This window comes from Excalfactoria chinensis, chromosome 14, assembly GCF_039878825.1.
Source record: "Excalfactoria chinensis isolate bCotChi1 chromosome 14, bCotChi1.hap2, whole genome shotgun sequence".
Lineage (NCBI taxonomy): Eukaryota > Metazoa > Chordata > Aves > Galliformes > Phasianidae > Excalfactoria > Excalfactoria chinensis.
Window position 1 is genome coordinate 9788482 of NC_092838.1, and position 18676 is coordinate 9807157.

The 18676-nt window shown below is 39.3% G+C and overlaps 1 protein-coding gene across 4 annotated transcripts in view; it reads right to left on the reverse strand.

Annotated features, from left to right (window-relative positions):
- SDK1 (sidekick cell adhesion molecule 1) overlaps positions 1 to 18676 on the reverse strand; it is a 360337-nt gene that overhangs the window by 188117 nt on the left and 153544 nt on the right. For all 4 annotated transcript variants that reach the window (XM_072349300.1, XM_072349298.1, XM_072349299.1 and 1 more), the window contains one exon: positions 9820 to 9953. In XM_072349300.1, the coding sequence (XP_072205401.1) occupies positions 9820 to 9953 (134 nt within the window). The remainder of the gene's footprint in view (positions 1 to 9819; positions 9954 to 18676) is intronic.

Sequence of the window (18676 nt, forward strand, 5' to 3'; positions counted from 1 at the left end):
GTACAGCATTGCAAAGTGCATCCAAATACAGCCAACATGGAGGAAATAAGCAAGCTTTTATTATTATCCCTTATTTATGCATAAGGAACTAATGGAAATAAAAGTCACCATTGCACAGAACTGCTTTTCCATCCTCGAGCAGCAGAACTGTCCGTACCCTGCAGTATTTCCCCTATCCATGACAGCAGTCAGCTGCTTGTTCTCAGCACATGAACAGCAAATGCAGTTGGACAAATCTAACATCATTTTTGCACAAGGAGAGCCTTAGGGACCAGGACACTGTGCACCTTCCTGACTGCCAGATCCCTTCCATTCAAGCATAGAAAACTCTAAGTTTGTAACAGATAAATATTTAGCTACGATCTCCCAGATTACAGGTGAAGCTTTGTTCCCACATGCAATAACTGAAACGATTTATCCACCATAAATATACGCAGTTTATGACAGAGGATTGTTTTTGAGGGGTGGAGAGGTACTGAAAAAGCCCGCGTATGACAAATAGTACAATGGTTTTTTTTACCTTACCATGCAATTTGTAAGAAAGGGAATCAGAACTTGGATTGCTTTGATGTGTAACCACTCCAAACTGAGCAGGACAAGGACAAGCCACGCATACCCTGTGCTGGCACCTTACTGCTCCCACAGTACAACCATGGGGGCAAGAAGTCGATGAGGATATTGCATGTAGCAGGTTGAGGCAACTGAGGTCAAAGTCAAATTTGAGTTTCTCTTCCTATCATAAATGAGAGATGAAGGTTCAATTATTCTAAATTACTCAAAAATTGATAGCAAGTCCTTACTAAGATCCAAATGAATTTCCTATAGTAAACATCTTTGTTAAGAATTGGAGCAAAACTTGGTAATAGCCAATTTCAAAGAAACACGACAATGATAAGTACTGATTTACACACTGACCCTTCTCCTCTGCTGAACAGAACAGCAGCAATCAAATAAAATGCCTTGCCATAACGTAACTGTGCATAGATGATTTAAAGCTGTACAGATGACATGGAACCGTGCATGTCCTGAGTCTCAAATGCTTATTTTGCAGCTTTGTTTTTTTTTTCCTCCAATGAGATGTGATAGGAAGCCCTATTCTTGCTTAACTTTCCTGTTCTCTGACATACAAGGGAAAGAGATTAAAACTATCTTCAATATGAAAAGTTTTGAAAACGATGACCCCAGAGCAACCATATGTTTGTGAAAGAAGAAGATGAAAATCAGTTCTTGTAAAGATGCTGGGGGGTTCTGCCATGCAGGCCCTCAGCATGTGAATTACAATTGTTCGAATACATCGAGGCTTTTGCAGTAAGTAAGTGCAGAAGTCACTCTATTAAACATCTGTTTGGAACATATTTATCATTCCTGACCTATACTGTATAGGAGACATTGCAGACTTGCCCAACACAACAGCACTTCAAAGAACACTCAAATAGATTCTAATTACTTTTTTTTTTCTTCTCATTGCAGAGCAAGTCCTAATCCTATGAATAGAAAGTGACATCATGCTAATTTATCCACTTGTAAGTAAAGATGCTTCTCACTTTTTCATTAATATCTTTGTATCTTTTTATCCTCTCCTTCACTGAACAGCCAGGGCAACTCATGTCATTAAAGAACAGCACCGATCTGTCACAGCACGTGTTACACAGGTATTTTTATTCTCGGAATGTGCTTTCCATCTGAATAGCATGTTTAGGTTAAGGTTCCCTTCACCCTCTCAATAAGCTTTATCAACTCTTAACAATATTTTAAACATCCAACGTTGTAAGGAAGAGAAAGATTTCAAGTCAGATACTTAGAACACTCCAGGAATGTAGCATAACTGAAAGGGATTCATAGGAGATCAAAAGGTAATGCTCAGAAAGGGTAAATTGATACGAGAGTCTCAGAGTCTTAGCTATTCCTTTTAAAGCTTCAGAGTAATTACATACACTGAAACTCAAAGCCCTCTACAAATGCCTACAAATAGCTGTATTTCTTTCTCCTCTAAGTTCTTCCAAAAGTGCATTTATCTTGTCCATGTGAAGAAATGAAGAGTTCCAGGGAAAGGATATTTTGCCAGCACTACCACCCCAGGAAGGGGACCAACACTGGATGCTGCTTTTCTTTCAGCTGTTTAATGATTTCTACTGCTGTTATTTACGATATCTATTTATCTATTTATGTTTATTTATCGCACCCATTTCCTAGTAGGTAATTTTAGTAGCATTATCAGTATACATTGAACAGATTTTCAAAGACCCAAAAGCATTACTTAAGCTCACAGGTATGGACAAGAACTAATTAGTATTTGAACAAGAGACAGCAGCAAATTAGTTCACTTCCTGACTGCACTGAAATAGAACAAAGAAACCAGAATTAGTCTTGTGGCAGAAGGCAGTTAAGTAGCAATTGGGCTACACTATCACTTTCACCATTTTCACCCCAGAAAGATGACTCACTCAAGTGCCCAACGCCATCTTTTTCCTGCCAAATGAAACTAATATTGATTTCAGCAGCTTCCTTTCATCTTATTCCATGCTGGAGGCACTGGGACAAGTTTGACTATGAAGAAAATCTCTGAACAAAAATGTTTTCTTTGTAAATTCTGAAGAATGTTAAAGAATTGTAGGTCAATCAGTGACATTAAGAAGCACACCATTGAACCAGCAGTTCCTTTCTGTCCAGAAAAGTTTTCTGACATTTCTCTTATGTTGGTCTTCTAACAAATCACCCTAGTTTGTTCAGGATGGCATTTTCCTGGATGGCATGTATAATTGATGTATGTCACTTTTTATAAAATGATTGCAAGGTTGATTCAATTTTCTCTTTTCCTTGTTTGTGTCCTCTAAGAATCTCTTATCTCCACATATCAATTACAGAGCAGTGACAGAGATGGGATACAAATCACTGCGATGAATGTAATAGCAGAAGTGATTAGAGATAGGGAGAGATTAATTGCATGTGTCAGATATAAATAAAGGGTTTTGAAGACAGCCCAGGATTTTGAGAGTGTGTGTATTTCCAGTCTCTTGCAAAAAAAGAATAACCAGCTTTACAAACAGACAAGCATAACTAGAAGTTTGGTTAAAATAATGAGCTGGATTTCAGAAACTCTATCATATGGCATTTTTTCAGGATGCCTGATGTCTGTGCATATGCCTAAGGAACATGCATTCAACTGGTGTGCATTTTCCCAGCTCCACAAGCAAGGTACAATTCCCTATAATAACAACTGTTGTTTAGGTGGCATTAGCTAGAAAGGGAAAAAACTATTTCCATAAACAACGCTTTTAAAGCTTTCTACATTTGTTGAGCTACGTGATGAAAAGCAAATATCAGGCATTTCAGTATATTATATGTTGATTTTGGCTGTTCATATTCTCTTCACTAGTAAGACTGAAAAAAAACCAAACCAAAAAACCCAACCATACAGGGAATTTATTCTATTGTCTTTCCATTCCAAAAAGACATCATCAGTTGATTGATATATTTAAAATACTGTAATGACTCAGAGGAAAGTCCACTAGAATCCAAGTCCTACAAGCTTAGCAGAAACAAATCTCTTGGAAGGGGAGTTGTTGCAGATGCAAACATGCATCGTGTGCAACAATAATGTCATCAAAAACAGTCCAAAGGAAGAGGAAGAAACTGGAGACAGATCGGCCTTTCTGCTATTTATCAGAAAGACCACTGATAGAACATTTGAGCAAAGCCAAAGCAAAGTTCAAGCTGCCTCAGGTGTTTCTCATCTAATCTTTATTATTCCTGCAGGTTAGCAATGTATGATTTTAACCCTGGGTTTCCCTCTATACCACTACCGTTATAAGAGTGAAGTTTTCCTCTGAGGAGAGAAAAGGCAAATAACCATGGAAAAGATCTGGCAGTAAAATCTGGAGTCCTAGAATGTTGTTAAAGTATAATTATAAGCTTCTATTTTGTCCTAATGCATACAATGTGATTCTACACTGCAATAAGTGTCCTTCTCTCAGTAGATAAATAGGGCAAACCATTAGGAACATCAGCCTTGAACTCACCTCCTAGTCCTGAACAAAACTTTACTTAAAATTCATTCCAATATTATAAAAAACAACAACAAACTTTTAACATTAACTCAATGTACTCCCTTTTTGTTACAGCTATAATACTTCAATGTATTTGACTTAAATATATGCATCCCAAAAAGCACAGCTTAATTGTATTCCAACTATTTTCAAAATAATGAGAAACAAAAATCCCTGCTTAAAAATGCATGCCCTTTAGTATGAGAGCAGATTGGAGGTTCTGAAGAAAAAAGCATCAAGAGCTATAGCATTTTTCCAGGGTATTAATGATGGCATTTGCACAGATTTTATCCTTAATGTTCTATTTCAAATCCCAAACACTTCAACAGCCTCCTTCAAATTAGCTTTCTGGATAACAAAGGAATGTTGAGTGATCACCAAAGTGAAGACACACATTCACTCATGAGATTATATGTGACAATTGCTAGGATATCCTTCCTGGAAACTCTGCCCACAGAGAGCAAAGCCTGTGCAGAAAACAGGAGAGGAAAGAAGTGCCATTCTTGCAAAGAACACATTAAAACCAGTGCCTGGGGAGCTGAGGCACATTCTGTTGGACTTCCCCTTTATCTGATCAGAACCTCAGGCCTGTGCAGTACAATTACAGCACAGAAACGCCATTTCATCTCTTGTTCCTTTTCCACCCATCACCAACCTACCCCCCAAAAAACCCCAAAACAAATCAACAACAAAACCCACAGAAAACAACGCTACATTGAGGCATCCATTTCACCTCAACAGCACTGACCCACAGAGACTAAGTGAAATAAGGTTCATCAGCACGAACTAAAAAGAGCTTGACAAGTTTACAGAACTTGCATGAATTTGACCTCAGAACAGAAATCTCTGCTCTCTAGGGGTTCCAGCCCACTCCTTTCCTTCTCCTGACAGCTGAAAGCTGGAACCAGCCATGAAAAATTCATGCAGCAGTGTGTTTCAAACATAGCCACGAAGGATCCTCAACATCTGCTGACTAGAGCAAACCTTAATGGTTAATATGAAAAATTATGTTTGTGAAATTCTTTCTTCCGGAGAGGAAAATGTCTCCTCAGACTCTTCTGAGAACTTCTTAACAAGCCTGACAGAAGGATGTCAAAAGTAGTATTGCATCAACTGCATTGACAGGTAAAGCAGCACTATTTTCTCCACTTCTTCTGTAACCACGTTAAGAGTATTTCACTTTTAGTGCCACTGGAAATGACCCAAACATCTTGTGCTATCATGGGAACTTTCCTTTATAACAGTCTGAAATTGAACTCTTTCCCTCCTGCAGAATTTTTGTTTTGATACATGAAATTGAAAAACAAAATAGGCCTCAACCAGAGACAAACACGGTCTGTTTAGCCTCGTGTCAGTGCCTGCCATCGCAGAATGAAATGTCTTTCCATAGCAACGGCGGGAGCTGGGTGGAACAACATGGCACCCTACTATTTCAAATTAATTGCAACGCAACCAAGCCAGAAATTTAATGTTCAGTCCCCAACTCCCTTCTTTTTTTCTTTTGAGCATTGTCAATGCTCGAGGGAAAAATTTATCTTTGTTAAATGATAATTGGCTTCATTGTCTTTGACTCCTCAGAAATGCTGGCTGGCAAGGTTTTTAAAATATTCATCAATCTTGTTTTCTGTTTTTACAAAACCCACATCAGAAAAGAAAAGAAAAAAAAGATGCCAGTCTGCAGAACATTCTGCATCTCCCAGTGTTATGAATAGGTCTAGAGACCACCTAATTTACTAATAAATCTATTCAACCGACATGCATCTTAATATTTCACAGCTTAATAAGAAGGTCCAGAAGCAAGGCCCCTGATTGCAGTTCCAGATGATTAGCGCTGCAAAACCAATTGAAGCAGGAGTATCGAAGCTGTCAGAGCAGCTTACACACAGCCACCCTTTGCAAACTCACCATTTAAATCGTCTGCTTGGGGACACTTGCTCAAAATCTTCATAAAATACTTGGAATAAGCTCTAAAATAGCAGTGCATACTGTTAAAAGTTTCTAAGAATGGGGCAGCATTGCTCACATCTATAGCAGCGCATTGTAGTTAATAATAGGAGAACCTCAGCAGGGCTTTTCAAACTTCTGAAGTGACACCAGAGTCTTGCTGCGTCATCTTGCAATAAAATAACAAGGACACTCGCTGCGCACATTGCAGAGAACAGCTCAGCCAGCTCCTTGCGGAAATAAAAAGGTCCCCATTAATTCTTTTAAACACTTCTTGAGTTATTGACTTACGTACCAGAAATCCTTGCAATTCCAAAACCAAAAAAAAAGAGAGCACCTTCGTAGGTAAGTGGCATAGACTAAAGAAAAGTGTCTTTTTGGAGAAAATAAAGTGTGTGTGTATGGGGTGGAATTAGATTTGGGACTTTTGTTTGTTAAATTCTACACTACAACAGAAAAAAAACTCAGAAACTTTTCACCGGGGTTTTTTATCTGATAGCCAGGAGTACGGCCCTCAAGGAAAGAAGAGTTTCATGATGGCCTTCCTTCAATGAATATTTCCACCTGTAAGTGTCCTGCCAACACTGGTGAGACCAAATGTGTGCCACTGTACTCTGCTGACAAGCCAAAGTCTTGAGAAAGAGATCCGACCACCTACGCTGCAATGCCTAACTACAGAAGAACAGGCAAGAAAGAAAAGTGCTTGAAGAATCAACCACCATTCTAAGACATCAGCTAATTTATTGATGAGCAGATGGAAGCAGGGAAGAACATTAAGGATTTCCCAGTTGTTCTTATTGTAAAGCGACGTGTGCTTCTATGAAAAGACGACTGCAATGGCTCAGCAATAGGTAAACTATTTATCACGTCTTGTCAAGTTGGGAAGTTCTAATGCTGGATATAAAACTGAAATACTCCACAACAGAAAATATACAGAATTTTCCACATGGGGCAAATAACGCATTGGACTTGCAGGGTTTTGCTATATAATAGTAGTACTGCTACTATTACTGCTACCAAAGTATTAGCTTTCAGACTTGCCTAGCCATTGTTTCCTTCTTTACAAGGTGATGAGGACACATGGTTAAGAAAAGTCAAGATTTTCATTAGTTCTGTATACAGTCCTACTGATTTTAAGAAGTTTAAAATACAGGACTAATTTTTGACATCTCATTTTACATGATATACCTGCAATGTGCTGGCTTCCGGATATTATTTTGATTTCGCTGGATAGTTGGGTATATTTTCCAGACATTGCTCAAACTCCATTTACCTCCAGCCTTTTGAATCTGATCTGCAATATAAAGCCTTGTAACTCATGCTCTGCTTACTTGAGGACTATCCCTTTATCCTAGAGCCAGCCTCATGTTTGGGAACAGAGCAGGACAACTTTCTTTGCTGTCAGACCGACTCTGTTGATGCGCTTTTCATGTAAGCTGGAGCAAGTCTGATTCCTTCTTTGAAGGACATTGGCATAACAAGCTGTGCATCTCTAACAGTGTTCTCTGTGGATGACTACCCAGGGAATTATCTATAGTTGTTTCCTCCTGCCCTCAATAAAAGTGGCAATGTGTGCCGAGTCATGTCGCAAGGTTGCACTCAATTAATATATAAATGTACTCACACAGAAATTGGATATTCCACTTTCCACTTCATATAATGAAACTGGTTTGTGGCGTGTTTTATTTTTTACCCTTATTATTATTGATTATCTTAGACCTGTCCTAACAGAAAATGAAGTGCCATCAGTTTTAAAATCTGATACACTTCAGACAGTTCAATGTAATGTCTTCCAGACCCAGATGTCTCTTTCAGAATCTGTTTCCAACTACTTGCTGAAGTTATTTATTACATTTCCAAAATACACCATCTTTCTGCAAGTGTTGCCTGAATGCTCACTCACTCAGGACCATAGCTTTGCCCAATTGTTTTGTTATTAGTAACAGTTTATTCACTTCTATCTTTTTCTTCCTCAGATCGAAGTTCACAGTGACCATGTCAATCTAATTTTCTTTACAAACACCACAGCGTATTATGGCCGAAGCCTTTCTTTAACACACACAGCATTAAACGTACAGGTTCAATGTATTAAATCCACTTCTCAGGTTTTAAATTGTCCTCTTTGGCTAAGATGCGTTCTAACAAGCAAACAAATCCGTATTTGACATTCAATCTTGTCCCTTTCCTATTGCTCACATCCCATATAGACTTAGCATTCAGAGTATCAAGTCTGCCAGCATTTTGAAGCATATTCTTTTCCATGTGCTGGTATTACCTTCTGCTTTGCACAGAACTTGTTATGCAAGCATGATCACAGACTATTCCTAGCATTGATTAAGATATGAAATTAAAGTGGGAAGTACATTATTGGTCACATAATACAAACAATACAAATTTGCTTTAAAAATGAAATTACTGAAGTGTTAGCAAACCTCTTTATACTGTCAGAAATAATAATGTTTACCATCTACATGCCACGGCACAGATAGAATTCACACAAGTGGATTTGCAGTGTTATTTCCAGTTTGGGAGAACGTGCAAAACACACAAGAAGTTCATTTACTGTTGAAACATATCTGGAAGATAACATGGGTTTGTCTCTCCTGTTATCTGTTATATCGTGTAAATTCTGCCCTCAGTGACTCTGCACAATGCACCGCTGGACCCCCCAGCAGGGCTCCAGTGCTTGCTTAAGAACAATTCCCCTTGAAATCTGAGGAAGAATCTCATTGGGGAAAAAAAAAATGTTTTTTTTTTTAATTAAGAAATTGTTTCATAGGAACATAATATTTCTTGATGACCTTCTGACAAACATGAGCATACCATCAACAGCAATGTGAAAGGCTTCCTTCCCGAAAACCCAGGCTCCCAAGTTTTGTTCCTCTAAAGAAGACAACCACGTGGGCTGAACCAAACCTATAATTTCCAAGATCAAAAGGCATCTTATCATGCTAATTGGTCTAGAGCTGAGAATCCTCCATCCTCCAGAAGAATAAACCCAAACAGCAGCCTGTCCATAACTCTGCCAGCCTCACAGATGTTTTAGCCAACCACCTCTTCCTCGTCTCTACAACCAGAAAGAGGAACATACTCTCTGCCACCTTGAAAACACCTCAACTAAATGCCCTCCGAAGGAATCGAATATTCTTACATTTTAAAAATACTCTTTTTACACAAACATTTGCCAAATGCTTAACAATATTTTACACCTGCACAGTTTTGTTTAATGTGTATGTTAGTATACATTGTGCACAAACCTTCCTGACCCCATTTCTCTGCTGCGTTTTCCTCCCCTTTGCTGTAAAACCCCATCTGGAATGCCTCTGTAATGGCAAGTGTTAATACAATTTGTGCAATGTAAAATAATAAGTAATAACAATGAAATGCATGTTTCCTGGGACTCCACGATAACTCCAGGTGAAAATAACGTCAGACTCTGGGAATGGACTCATTAATAAAACTGCACTCAGAAGAGTGACTTGTTTACTTACGCACACACAATAGAAACCAATATATTATCAAACCCTGCATTAAAAAGAAATTATGATCACAACTTCACAACAAACAGCGAGGAATACCATCACACACCTGCCTGGCACAATATAACCCTCCAGACAAAAGACTCTGAGGCCAATTTGTCTCAGGCTCAGGCTCCCTTAGGTCCCTCTGATCACACAAGCTGCTCAGAGTGCTCCAAACCAACCAGGAGAAGATCTCCTTTAAGGACTGAATCCTTCCACAGAAAGACTGTTTTTGTTAGGGCAGAGCTTTGTGAACGCCTCCTGTAACCACAGTGCTGCAGCAATTCACCATGTATTAGCATACTTACTCGCTATGCTGAGATGAATAAGTGGGCTTGTCTTGTTCTCGCCATTCTTTTCATTGACAGCCTGGACGTAGTAGCCTCCTGCATCTGCCACTGATGTTGCAAGGATCACCAGCTGATTCTCCAGGGTTATGGCTCTGTTTAGGAAAGCAAAAGATCGTGCTAAAACCAGAAGAACAGCATTTGCTGTGCAGAAATTGTACAGTACTTCAGACTTGACAGAATCACATGATACTTGTTGGCAACAACCTCATTTCAAGCACATTCACAACGCTTTAGATGTGCAATGCTTCGAGGCTTTTTCTCAGTTTCGATCATGTAAAATGTTTATGTAACATGCAAAAAGCTACAACATCTAGAACACAAACAGTTTAAAAGCCTTTAAGAAGTCACACATAAAATGGCAAACAAAAGCAGAGGCAGACAGCCTTACCCTGCATGGATGTGGGCTAACAGTCCCAGCACAGATCAGCATGCTGCAAAGCTGGTGCTACTGGGAACTTCCTCTACAGGTGAAGCTATTTAAAGGCTGACATTCAGGAATCAGGTGGGCAACCAATACTGAGCTTCCCCACCTGTCCTCCTTCTGTTTCAGCAAGGTGTTGTTAACATTAATAATTCACGATCATTTGGCTTTGAAAAAGTGTTTTAAGGCAATGGGGGAATCACATTCCCAGCACAGTATATTGATTTTCACATACAGGAGCTGGTATAGGATACAACAATGAGAAGAGTGTCCATGCTCTGTGTTTGTGACTCCTATCTCTTCAGTTTCCCCATGTGGATACAAAGAACAGTGAACTTCTATAAGGCTATCAGTAGATACCAATTGAAAAAGATCTGAGAAAGATGTGAGGCTGTATTTTCAGGTCTGGTGGTGGTACTGAAGTCAGTCATTGCACACCAGCTGAAGATCTTGTTTGCAGTATCTCTACTGATGATTTTTATTAGACTAAACTGTAAGAAATATCTCAGTACAATTTCTTTTCTTTATTCAATGAACCTGTAATTGCTTAATTGACTTAGAAAATCAAAGGCAGTGTGATAGATTTACAGAGTGGGGATATAAAATGCAATTAATATGACATTTGATAAAGCAAATAAAGATAAAAATCCAATGAAGTGCTAATAATTGAATATTAAAAGACAATGCAATTACATTCATTCCTACAGTGGTTCTAAAGGATGCAGCGCTAGAAGGGCTCTTTGAAAATACAGAAACACATTTCAGACTGCTTTGGGACAAGGTGAGGCTGGAGCTGAACATTCTAAAGCTGATCTCCGAATGCTGTTTATAAGCACACTGACAGCACCTCTGTCTGTGGCAAAATACCAGGCACGGGTAAGGCATGGCTGTGCAGAGGCCAAAGATTTGGAGTTCTATTTAGATTAAGAGCTGTGCTCATCAGGAAAATCAATTAGTCACGTTTTAAGGACTCGTTAATGCCAATGTTTCCAAACCATCTGAAGATTCATGTCACAGCCCTTATCAGGGTTGCAACCATATTTCGCACAACAGCTGCACAGAGCGCCCTAAAATTGGCTTCACGCATTCCCCTGGGTTCACTGTTTGTTTTCATTGTCTGTTATAACTTCTACGTTATGACAGCACCGCACTGATGTTCGAAGGGAAATCACATCCCGGCTGCTCAGCTCTCTGGCACATTTGAGGAAGACAACAGCAGCAGATGGAGGGGACCTCTCAGAAATTCATACCCGGTACAGATTTGATGAAATACATAAATATTGTTGGTTGTTTTTTTTTTTTTAAGTGATACCAAACTTAATCTAATGTTTTCAAGACGGAACAACTAGCAAGTAAATGAAGCAGACTGATCCCTTGGGGTTCCTTAAGCATAAGGAAGGGAGTGTTTTAAATTGTATGTTTTGATAGAAGATACTTTAACAGTCTCCAGGGCTCAGTGGAAGCCTGTAGGGAATAGGAGCCAATACATACACAGTGCCATGCAGTATGTGGAGCTGCTATGGGGGTACAATGCCAGTACTTCCAAGACACCTATGCCACAACAGCACCCACAGACCACAACAGATGGATCTTAAAGTGAAGGCTTCAAACCCTGCCCATGATGGAATACCTGCCCAAATGCCCTGACACCAGAGGTGGGAAAGCATAGGAATGATGGAGATCAGTAATGTTATATATCCAGTTCTTCTAAGGAACTGAAGATGTTAGTAGAAACCTCCAGAGTTTTTCAAGACTTCCATTTGCTGCAGCCTGAATTAAGCACTTGGAAATGCTCTGGGTTTTTTTAAATGAATTGCCCAATACTTGAAGAAACTGTGATGCAAATAACTCTGAGGTTTGATGGAAAGCTTTTGGAAATTATGAGAACATCAGGCTGAGCCTTTAGAAATAACTGATCGTTTTCTGAAATGCCACTGTTAAGGTATTTAAGACAGTATGTTTGCAGCTAAATTTTTTCTTGCTCTGAAAATTGGATCCTTTATAAAAATACCAAAAATGAACTGTGTAGTATCTTAAATAGGAGTATTTTATATTACAAGCCATTATGCATGAAAAAATGAAAATCTACTCTACATGTAGGTAACGCAGAGAAGCTGGAAACGCGTTCAGTATTAGCCTACCAGATTACACAATAAATAGATAGCACTGCATTACAAAAACATCGCCACATGAAAATTGCACAGTGATCCGATGAGGTTTTCTCTTAGAAGGCAGCCATCTGCTCCTGAGCAAGGGTGCAGTACTTAAGCAAATATGGCCTTCACAAGTCCTCTTTTCCTCTAGATAATACAAATATCAATCCCTTCTTTACCAGATATTGTTTGCAGGAAGTCCTCTGCTGCCCTTACAAAACTTTTGCTCCCATAGTACACCGATCTTTCTCTGGGAGGCAGAGCCCACCCAGCAGCAGTGATGTTAAGAGGAAAGGGAGAGATGACGAAGCACTGACGCTGCATTTATTGAGACATCCCCCATGGAAATGCCCTTCTGAAAAAGGACAGAATGTGGCTGTTAAATCACAGCTGTGCAGTGAAACCCTGACTCAGGGCAGTGCATGTGTGGCTTAGCAGTGAGCATTTCCCCACTCGTGTGTCTTGCAATTCGGAGGGGGAAATTCTTAATCACAGTTATTTAAATATATGCAAACAGTGCATGTTTTTCAGGACTCAATCACAGCACAAAATATTAGTGTGTCTGCCACAGAACAACACGTCCATAGCAACAAAGCAGTAGGAGCTGACTGGATGCCAAGTTTACAAAACAGAACTCAGATTTCAGTTATATTATGACTGCAAATCAACTGATCAACTGATAAAATAAAAAAAATTATACCTACCCAGCTGCTGAATATTAAGCCCAGCCACACTAATTAATACATTCATTTTACCATCAATGCTAGTTTTTAGTATCGCTTCTCTAACTACACAGTGCACAACAAGTGATTCTGGTAAGGGACTGAGATTTCTGATCATGAAAGCAAACCTGGATTAAACGAGAGCAATGAAATCAGGTGTGATGGCCCAGCACAGCCTGAGTACCACCCTGCAATGAAAGCAGCTGAGCTACCTTTTTACTCAGCAATGCACAAGGGTGACAGCTTGATTTTGGCACATCTGTTTCCAGGACAAAATGAGAGAGAAGGCAGAATTTCATGTTCTGAGCCTGGCTTCCTATTCTCTAGCACTGGGATTGGAGGTAACAAGACCTTGGTTTAGGAAGGATGATAACATTGTGCCCCATGTCGACTTACAGCCATAATGTGCAAAGCCCATCCTGTGTACAATGAGTGGAAGGCTGGGACAGAAGCGGGTGGAAAATTGATGTTGGGGAATGCTGCGTGATGCCCTGCTGGGCTGGTCAATGCCATCAGGGGAAACCTACAGGGCCTGTATCTGGCATGGCCTTGTTTCTCATTTGCATTGGTGCCTGTTGACTGTACACAGATTTCATTTAACTAAAACCACAGATAATGCTCTGGGAAACACAGTTAGAATTCCAAAAGCTGGACGTGCATTAAAATCATGTCACAATACTGAAGTTTGCAACTCAATGCACAAGTTCAAAATATCATATGTGAAAAGGACTACTTGACTGCTGAGCTACAAGGCAGGATGATGGCTTTGACAGAAGCTTTAGGAAAGGCAGCATATCACAGATCTAACGTGGGTCTATAATGTGATGTACCAAAAATCCAAACCTCAGTACAGAGTGTGTAGGCCACAAAACCATGGGCAGGCTCAGGAGGTAATGGAAACAGAGATAGGAAATTAACCCCCTTGAAAAAGAGAACGATGAAAAAAACAAAAGCTGACATCAAACCCTGAACAGCAATCCAGAAAACAGTATATATGAGTGAATTCAAAAAGCATAAATCTAGCAAACAGGGAAATTATCATGTGTTTTAATGTGTCTTAGTGCTTACATAAAAGTCTGCTGCAATGAAGTACCTCCGATTTAAGCAGAACCATCAAAAATTGAGTCTTGTTATAAAAAATCTTAGCAGCTTGCCCTGGGAAAAGCTTATTTCTATTCTTTTGAGATAGAGGCTCCCAGAAGGGACGCTCAGATCAGTCATCCCAAACTTATATATAAAATCACACCCATATCAAACAACTACTGGTCTAGAGATAAAACAAAACAAAGCCTCAGATAATCACTACATAACTGATCATAAAAAAGATATGTTTACAGCAAGACAACGCTACCAGTGCAGGAGCAAGCAATTACAACACCCAAACAAGGAGCAATATTCATAAGTGCGCTGCTTATCTTTAAATATTCTTTTTTTTTTCCCTGCAGATTTTCAGTGGCTTTAATTCTTATTTAATACGACTTATTTACTATCATACTCTTTTGACAGTTTTTAAAAATTACTATTATTAAATGTTAAGAGGCAAGACTTAGTGCAGCTGCTGTAAGTGCCCATGTGTGCTTCAGTCACAACTCTTGGGTGTTATCTTACTGAACCACACTGATGTTTGCCCCAACCGCAACTCCGACTAAAGCAAAACCCAGACTTTCAAGATAAAAGATGCATCTCTGTAGGCAACAAAAAACAAAAGCTAGGAGTAAAATAAGCCAGTTTTCTCCAGACTGCTCTTCATATAAAATTGTTACTGAATTCAAGATATTTGCATGCAAACAGAGTACCTATCATCTTCTTTCTTTGTTTCATCACATGATCAGCACACCGAACTCCACATCACTATCTGTTGCTATGGTCATAGCTAGCAACCACTGGAAAGAGGAATTGTGCAATATTTAAACAAAGCGTTGCAGTTAGAAAGTATCACAGGTGGTTGATCTACACAGCTGGCTGACTCCATTGACAGCAAGCACGAAGACTATTTGTAACCATTTGGGATTTTACAGGCCAATTTGCAGATACAACTAGACATGAATATTGCTCCACTCTGACATTTCTCCTGAACTGATAATTCGAGGTGTTGTATCTATTTTGTTTAAAACATGGATTATTATTATTTTTTCCTTTTCCTTCACTGTGAATGGAAAAGTTCTATTATTAAATCACATCTTCACTTCTGATAAACTCTGTCAGCATAATGGTATGTGGTATCATGGTTTGTAGTCAGGTATTGAAGAGTCTCCTGCTGAAGAATAGTATATCTTCATAGCATAGGCGTACTACTGAATAAATAGAAATGTGAGGCATGACTGCAAACTGCATTAACCATAAAACAAATTAGCAGTGGCACAGCTCTGTCACAGCACAATGCCCTGCAAAGGTAATTGATTATACAACAATGACAGAAGAAAAACTTCAACCTCCAAATGGCATCTTTAACAGAAACCTTTGAAAGGCCATAACTTTGCCTACTTAGATGCTTCCAGTCTCTATTTATGTTTTTGCATTCCTTTATCCCCATTTCTGCCATTCTGTTCTTGATTCCACATTCCTCTAATTTAAAATCCTGTCTCTTTTCACATTGGTTAGCTGAGAATAAGATTTTACATGGCTGTTTCTGGATGAACATATCTAGTCTCAGAGACCCAGAAGTCCGCATCACAGAAGCTGCAGTTCCCACACCATTTGCAAGACTTCAAATCTCAGCTCAGTGTAAATTTCTCTCCAAAACAATGAGTCAGTTTCCTCAGTTGAAGCTATGCCCATAATATACATCAGTATACCTAGAGCTGATACAATGCTTTGACAAAAATCTGGCTGTAGTCATGAAACCCCAATAGCAGTTGCATAACAGCCACACATACTGGCCTTACGAGTGAGAAGACAAAAAAACATGAACAAATAACATAAAAGCATGTTGAAATAAACTGGAAAGTTTCATTGGATAGGAAAATTTACAGCGCCATAACCTACTACACACTTGTTTTGTGGACTAGCAGGGAATGTCAAGCTCCAGAGGTAAAATCTATCACTATTTATATGTGTTAGCTCTCTTTTTATCAGTACCAAATCTTTGTTGAAACCGTTTGGATATGGTAGAACGTAGCAGGTGACCCAAGCATGAACCTCTGCTGCTGCCACCTACACAAAGAGCAGCGGTACTGGGCAGCACCAGAGCAATTTATTTAGACAAGTTTTACTAGGAAAGATAATTAAAGATTTAGTGGCCTGAATCAATACAACAGCTACTGCTATCTATGTACAGTACTGCAGTTTGCTGAGACCAGCATTTGTGTTATTGCAGCAAATTCACAGTACAATTTTATTGTACAATAGCGTAGAGGTTTGCTGTCTACATCAAAATAGGGACCTTGTGTACTCATTTTTACTTGCACACCATAAAGACATATATTTTTGCTGCACACTGTGAATTGAGCAGAGGCCTGGGAGCCATGTATACCCAGGTTTTTGCCAGCAATACGTAGCCTTGAGTTAGTTATTTAGCCTTTTGGTCTCTATGTTCTGCCAAGAGAGAAAAAGGATAATACATATATGTATTTCTTTTTGCTGAAAAATTTATCAAGAAGCTTAAATAGTTAATACCTCTAGCACTCAAAAGATGTAGAGGATTATGCAAGTGCTAAATCTTAATGCTCTTTACTTTTCCCCTTCGCTTTGCAGTTTGACTGTAAGGCATTTTGTTTTGACTTAGGCAAAACAGCTTCTCCCCTACTCATTTTCAACTGCTTTAACATCTCCTGAATTATACAAACTGGACAGGTGAGCACTGCTTTCCAAACACCAGCCTTCTAGTAATTCATGATCTTGCGCTGCTTCCTTCAGCAGAAGCCCCTCTTATTTAAATCTCTAAGTTTGTACTAAGTAGTTACATGCAGTAACAGACATGCCTACCACAGAGCCCGTGAAAACCTGGTTATTACTGGAAACAGTGCAGACATCTCGAGTCAGTTAAACACACATTTCAATGCTATTAATACACACATTTTGAAGCGTTTCAAGTTTGTGATGATACAAGAGAACTGAAAGAGAAACACAGAACTTCTGCAGACTGGAAGGACCATTAAGTGGGCCGTGCAGCGACAGAAAAGCAAAGCCAGGTTGGATACATCCAACCATATGCAATCATCTGTACAGAGCCAAATGTTGTCAGCTTTGGGATAGAAAGGAGTAGAAAATAACATAACATCCCGGTGGCATTTTATGCTGTGGTTTGTACTCAAAGCAATTCTGCCAATTTCTGACAGTGTTGTAGGAAACAGATCAAATAAACAACAAGAAAATACTGTTCAATCACGAGCATGTTAATTACTGATTGAGGTCTCTGCTATGCATTACTCATTCCAAAAATAATACATGTGAAAAAAAAAAATCAGAAAATAAACATGATTTTCTAATAAAAGAGACAAAAATACATGGAGCTGTGGCATAACAGAGCTGCAGAACTCTCGAAAGCAGGAAGTCATGGGAAGCTTCATAGAAGAGACTGAGAAGAGAGACGCAGCTCTACCTAAACCATATCATTTGAGCAGCCATCCTTCAAACACCCGGACAGCAGTTACCTGTGCACAGTAATTACACCTGAGCATAAAAAACAGGGAGGTTTGCACAGAGGGAAGCTTTCAGCAGCTCTCTATTTGTACTAAATCGTACAATGTACTACAGTACTTCTGTGTTAAAAGTCTCTGAAACCCCAGTGTGTGCATTAACATCTTTTAAAATAAAGTGTTCTGGAAGATAGCCTTTAGAAGTATAGTTCCCTCCTGGGATCCATTTCTTTTGTATTTGAAACCAGGTTACAGCCCTCGACTTTCAAACTCATAAAGAAAACTTCAGCAGCCAACTAAAATGTAAATAACATGATTCGAGGAGCAACAGGCCACATCCGTTTTTCGCTTTCAACCTGGGTGGTGTTGCCAAAAAGGGAAGATATGTTACCTATCAAATCCATTCCTTTTTGAATTACCTGAAATCAATACGTGGGTGTGTGCCTTGTTGCTTATTTGACTTCTGAGGCTAATGACACACGTTTCCTTGTGTGGGGCAGCAACATATCTTCAGGCCCTCTGATTGTAAAGCATAAGCAAGTCAGAAGGCCAAAGCTTAAGCAGTAAATCTTGCCAATCCTCTGCCAGAATGACAGCAAGTTCTGCTTTAAAACAGTCCCAAAGGTAACATAGAAGGCAAAGAACTTCAGCTCCCTTCCATCCCATCTTGCAGCTGTAAGCACCACACTTTCCCTCTAAGGATGAGCAATACAGAGCATGCATCCGAGAGACTGCCTTGTTTACATTTGCTGGATGATCCATAAACACTACGCCTACTGAGCAGGGAAATGAAACCCCGAATTGTCAGTAGATGCAGTTTTGTTTCTTTGATTTTATGACTACAATATGCTTTGCAGAGCATTTTTATTTTCAATGTGGAAGAAATATTCAGCTACGTGTTACATGGCAAAAGAAGTCACAAATCCTGGGAAGCACGCACGC